Here is a 6,031-nt window from a genome sequence, read left to right as displayed (position 1 = left end):
ATCTTCAATCTGTATCTGCTCCTCCCACACGCTCTTGCTCCCTCTCTCTCAAAATAAATAAATAAACTTTAAAAAATTTCAGAAGAAATGTTGCTTATAGTGTATGAAAAACTTTTAGCAACTGAATACTGTAGAAAGATAAACTGCAGATTGTCAGTCTCTGAATTGAGTTAAATAACATGATCTAGGTCTTCTAGGGTTTTAAGCCCTGTTATTCATAACTTTACCTTAAAACAAAGAATCCTATATGCAGAGAACATCCCTCTGCTAAAGAGTTTTCCCAGGGCTTGCTTGATGTCTCTGTTCCTCAGGCCATAGATGAAGGGGTTCAGCATGGGTGTCACCACCGTGTACATGACTGAGGCTATGGCACTTGCCCTGGAGTTTTGTGCAGCAGCAGAACTCAGATACACCCCAAGGCCTGTAGCATAGAACAAAGAGACCACTGAGAGATGAGACCCACACGTGGAAAATGCTTTATACTTGCCCCTCACTGATGAAATTCTCAATATGGAAGTGACAATTCTAGAGTAAGAGAACAGGATACCAGTGAGTGGAACAACACCCAGAAGTCCACTTACCAAATACACTGCCAGGTCATTGAGGAACCTATCAGAGCAAGCAAGTTGGATCACCTGCTTAAGTTCACAGAAAAAGTGAAGGATTTCCAGCTCTGTGCAAAAAGAGAGTCGCAAAATCAGTAAGTCATGTAATAGAGAGACAAGAACACTCAGTATCCAGGATCCCAGGAGAAGGATGCCACAGAACTTGGGGTTTATGATGACCATGTAGTGCAATGGGTGACAGATGGCCACAAACCGATCATAGGCCATCACTGTCAAGAGGAAGTGGTCTAATCCTCCAAAAAGCATGAAAAAGTACATCTGACTGAGACAGCCTTCGTAGGAGATCGCTCTGCTCTGCGTCTGGATGTTCAGCAGCATCTTTGGGACGGTGGTGGAGGTGAAACAGATGTCTGAAAAGGACAGGTTGGAGAGGAAGAAGTACATGGGCGTGTGGAGGCGGGAGTCCATGATAATGGCCAGGATCATGAGTAGGTTCCCAGTGAAGGTGACCAGGTACATGGACAGGAACAGCCAAAAAAGCAGAGACTGCTGTTCCCCCTGGTCTGAGAGTCCCAGGAGGATAAATTCTGTAACATGAGTTTGATTTCTTCCTTCCATGTAACTGATGAAAACAGCTGGAACAGAGATAAGAGCATTGATAAGGCACCAGCTGTGATCATAGAATTAAGAGCAATGTTGTGTTTTCAACATGATGCACTCATTAATTCTTACACATTCTCTACCAATCTCGAATATGTACCAGAAAATTTCAGGGACTCTCAAATGCTCCATGTTTTCTGTGAGGCTGAAACTGTTAACAGTTCTTGATCCAAATAAAAAAACATAATTCAAAACAATGTTCTCCTCCATAAATTTCCTGAGATCTTTTTATTCACCCAACAAAATTTAACAAAATATCTTGTGACAAGTTTTGTTGAAAGCATTGCAAAAAGTAATGATGTGTGTTTGAACTTAACAATACTTAGTATTAGGTGTGTGTGTGTGTGTGTGTGTGTGTGTGTGCGCGCGCGCGTGTGCATGTCAGAGGGAGGAATATAATATAAATAAATGAATCAATGATGTTTCAAATGGTGGTTACAACTAATAAGGAAAATAATTCAGGACAAAGGAGTTCTAAGTAGAAGGGAAACCTGTCATTGTATCATGTCTAATCAGGGGCTTCTGAGCTGGAAAACTAAGGGATATGTGACCCATGTGTATAACTTTGAGAAAACCAGTTAAGGCAGAGAAATTGCATATGCAAAGATCTTGAGTCAAGAGCTCACCCCAAATCATCAGGCAACATCAAAGAAAATGTGAGCAGAGCAGGTAACACAACAGGAGTAGGAGTTGTATGTAAATAAGAGAGAAGAACTCAAAAACTCCTGTATCTGTGGAAACATTCTAAGGCACTGGACACTACAGTTATATATGTTATATATGATGTCTGTCTACAACAGGATACATTTTATGTAATGTAAGCAAATGGAACATAATTCATTTCTCCGTAATTCTCTGTCTTTCTCTCTTCCCTTACTCTAGGTCTCCAGTTGGTCTAAATTCTGCATTTTCTATTGCATAAGACAGTTTCAGGTTGCTGTAAATACTTAATGGGTGTGTACTTCATTGATAAGTTCTCTTTGATCTATACACACACATACACACACACATGTGGGTAGGGAAAGAGACAGAGAGAGTTCTCCATTATTGTGGTACTACTGTATATTCTTGTAGCTGAAGCACACTTTTTAGACAGCAGAGGACAGGCTACACCATAAGTCAAAGAGACTCTTTCTCACAGCAGAACTGCAGTTTGTGATGTAGGCTTTCCAGTGGAGTAGTCATGCTTAAGGTACACAAGAACCACACAGAATTAGAAGAATTAACATCAATCATTGTCAGCGTCTTCCAAAAAAAAATCAAATGGGAAACACTTCTTACTTTATTCCATCAGTCCAGCATTACACTGATACCAAAGCCATGAAAAGACATTGCAAGAAAAGAAAAGTACAGAACAATATTCCCAAGGAATATACATGTGAACATATTCCAGCAATGCAGACTTTTGATCATGGTGTAGAAAAGGATTATGCATCATGACCAAATGACATTTATTCCAGGAAGGCAATAAAACTCCCTCAGTGTAATACACCACATTAACAGAATAAAGGGTAACATAAGTATGTCCACAGATGGTAAATAAAATGTGACAAAATGGAGCATTCCTTAGACTGACAGCATTCAAGTAACTAAGAATAGAAGGAAACTTCCACAACACGAAATAGGTCATGTATGTAAACCCACCTCTAAAATAATTCTGAAAAGTGAAACACTGAGAGTGACCCCCTGAGATAAGGCAGGATAAGCATGTTTGTTTTTCATACCCTTATATACAACGTGGTATAATGCAGGTTCCAGACAGAGCAACTCGCCAAAAAAAGGAAAGAAAAAGAAGGAAATAAAAGGAATCAAAATTAGAATGGAAGGAGTAATATGATTTCTCTTTAAAAGAAATTGATCTTACTTAAAAAAAAAATTGGGGGACTCAGAGGGGAAGATGGCAGCATAGGAGGACGCTGGGCTCACCTCGTCCTGCTGATCGCTTAGATTCCACCCACACCCGCCTAAATAACCCAGAAAACTGCCAGAAGACTAGCAGAACAGACTCTCCAGAGCCAAGTGTAGACAAGAGGGTAGGAAGGGCAGAGAGGCGGTGCATGCTACATGGACTGGCAGGAGGGAGCCGGGGTGGTGGAGGGACAGCCCGCCGGGCAAGGCAGAGCCCCTGAGTCTGACTTGCAGAGGCAGAGGGGCCAGACTCCATGAGTTCTGGCAGCCAGCGGGACTTAACATCTGGAATGTTAAAAGTCAACAGCTCTGCACTCTGAGAGCAGGGAGGGCGAGAGGACACTGGGAGGGAGAGTTGTTGAGCCCCAGAAGACAGAGCTCAGCTCAGCAGGGAACAAAGGCGCTGGCCAGTGCCATCTCCCTCTCCCATTCCCCAGCCGAAATTCCAAAGGAAACCAGTTCCCATCACCGAACTGGCTTCCCCAACAAATGCCCAACACTGTGCTTCTGTGGATCCATCCCTCCAATGGGTCGGCCTCCCTCCCGGTGCTGCGGGACACCTCCCACAGTGGACTACTGACAGCAAAGCGAGCTAAGCCTGCCCCTCCCATCTCTGTTCACCTTGCGGATCCACCCCGGCTAATACACCAGATCCCATCGAAGCAGCACCACAAGCCTGGCAGTGTGCAAGTAGCCCAGACAGGGGCCACACCACTCCACAGTGAGTCTTGCCCCTGGGAGGGGGGAAGATAAGGTACACACCAGTCTGACCGTGACCCCAGTGGTGGGCTGGGGGCAGACATCGGGTCTGACTGTGGCCCCGCCCACCAACACAAGTTACTCCGGACAGCACAGAGGAAGAGCCCTGCAGTTCCCCGCCACCCCAGAGACTACCCAAAATGACGAAATGGAAAAATTCTCCTCAAAAGAAACTCCAGGAAGTAGTGACAGCTAACAAATTGATCAAAAACAATTAACCGATATAACGGAACAAGAATTTAGAATAATAGTCATAAAATCAATCGTTGGGCTTGAAAAAAAAGTACAGAGGACAGAAGAGAATCTATTGCTACAGAGATCAAGGGACTAAGAAATAGTCACGAGGAGCTAAAAAATGCTATAAATGAGGTGCAAAATAACATGGAGGTGGCCATAGCACGGATTGAAGAGGCAAAGGAAAGAACAGGTGAATTAGAAGATAAGATTATGGGGGCGCCTGGGTGGCGCAGTCGGTTAAGCGTCCGACTTCAGCCAGGTCACGATCTCACGGTCCATGAGTTCGAGCCCCGCGTCAGGCTCTGGGCTGATGGCTCGGAGCCTGGAGCCTGTTTCCGATTCTGTGTCTCCCTCTCTCTCTGCCCCTCCCCCGTTCATGCTATGTCTCTCTCTGTCCCAAAAATAAATAAAAAACGTTGAAAAAAAAAATTTAAAAAAAAAAAAAAAAAGATAAGATTATGGAAAAAGAGGAAGCTGAGAAAAAGAGAGAAAAAAAATCCAGGAATATGAGGGGAGAATTAGAGAACTAAGTGATGTAATCAAACCAACAATATCTGTATCATAGGAATTCCAGAAGAGGAAGAGAGAGAGAGAAACGGGCTGAAGGTGTACTTGAACAAATCCTAGCTGAGAACTTCCCTGATCTGGGGAAGGAAAAAGGCATTGAAATCCAAGAGGCACAGAGAACTCCCTTCAGACGTAACTTGAATTGATCTTCCACAAGACATATCATAGTGAAACTGGCAAAATACAAGGATAAAGAGAAAATTCTGAAAGCAGCTAGGGATAAACAGGCTCTAACTTACAAAGGCATAAGAGTAGTGGCAGACCTATCTACTAAAACTTGGCAGGCCAGAAAGGAATGGCAGGAAATCTTCAATGTGATGAACAGAAAAAATATGCAGCCAAGAATCCTTTATCCAGCAAGTCTGTCATTCAGAATAGAAGGAGAGATAAAGGTCTTCCCAAACAAACAAAAACTGAAGGAATTTGTCACCACGAAACCAGCCCTACAAGAGATCCTAAGGGGGATTCTGTGAGTGAAATGTTGCAAGGACAACAAAGTACCAGAGACATCACTGCAAGCATGAAACCTACAGACATCACAAGGACTCTAAACCCATATCTTTCAATAATAACACTAAATTTAAATGGGCTCAATGCTCCAACCAAAAGACATAAGGTATCAGAATGGATAAAAAACAAGACCCATCTATTGGCTGCTACAAGAGACTTGTTTTAGGCCTGAGGACACCTTCAGATTGAAAGTGACGGGATGGAGAACTATCTATCATGCTACTGGAAGTCAAAAGAAAGCTGGAGTAGCCATACTTATATCAGACAAACTAGACTTTAAATTAAAGGCTGTAACAAGAGATGAAGAAGGGCATTATACAATAATTACAGGGACTATCCATCAGGAAAAGCTAACAATTATAAAGGTCTATGTGCTGAATTCAGGAGCCTCCTAATATATAAAACAATTAATCACAAACATAAGCAACTTTATTGATAAGAATGTGGTGATTGCAAGGGACTTTAATACCCCACTTACAGAAATGGATAGATCATCTAGACACAGGATCAATAAAGAAACAAGGGCCCTGAATGATACATTGGATCAGATGGACTTGACAGATATATTTAGAAGTCTGCATCCCAAAGCAACAGAATATACTTTCTTCTCGAGTGCACATGGAGCATTCTCCAAGATAGATCACATACTGGGTCACAAAACAGCCCTTCATAAGTATACAAGAACTGAGATCATACCATGCACACTTTCAGACCACAATGCTATGAAACTTGAAGGAGGTTAAAGAACACCCTACTAAAGAATGAATGGGTCAACCAGGCAATTAGAGAAGAAATTTAAAAATATATGGAAACAAATGAAAATG

At 42.4% G+C, this 6,031-nt stretch overlaps 1 protein-coding gene across 1 annotated transcript; it reads right to left on the bottom strand.

The window, feature by feature from the left end:
- Positions 1 to 223: 223 nt before the first annotated feature.
- Positions 224 to 1,196, bottom strand: LOC132679765 (olfactory receptor 7C1-like). The gene is given in 2 exon segments (XM_060633593.2): positions 224 to 263; positions 265 to 1,196. Coding segments are annotated over 2 exon segments (960 nt in total). The 5' UTR covers positions 1,185 to 1,196.
- Positions 1,197 to 6,031: the final 4,835 nt, after the last annotated feature.

This window comes from Panthera onca, chromosome A2, assembly GCF_046562875.1.
Source record: "Panthera onca isolate mPanOnc1 chromosome A2, mPanOnc1 haplotype 2, whole genome shotgun sequence".
Classification (NCBI taxonomy): domain Eukaryota; kingdom Metazoa; phylum Chordata; class Mammalia; order Carnivora; family Felidae; genus Panthera; species Panthera onca.
Note: the sequence above shows the minus strand (reverse complement) of the source record. Positions and strands in the feature narration are given on the sequence as shown.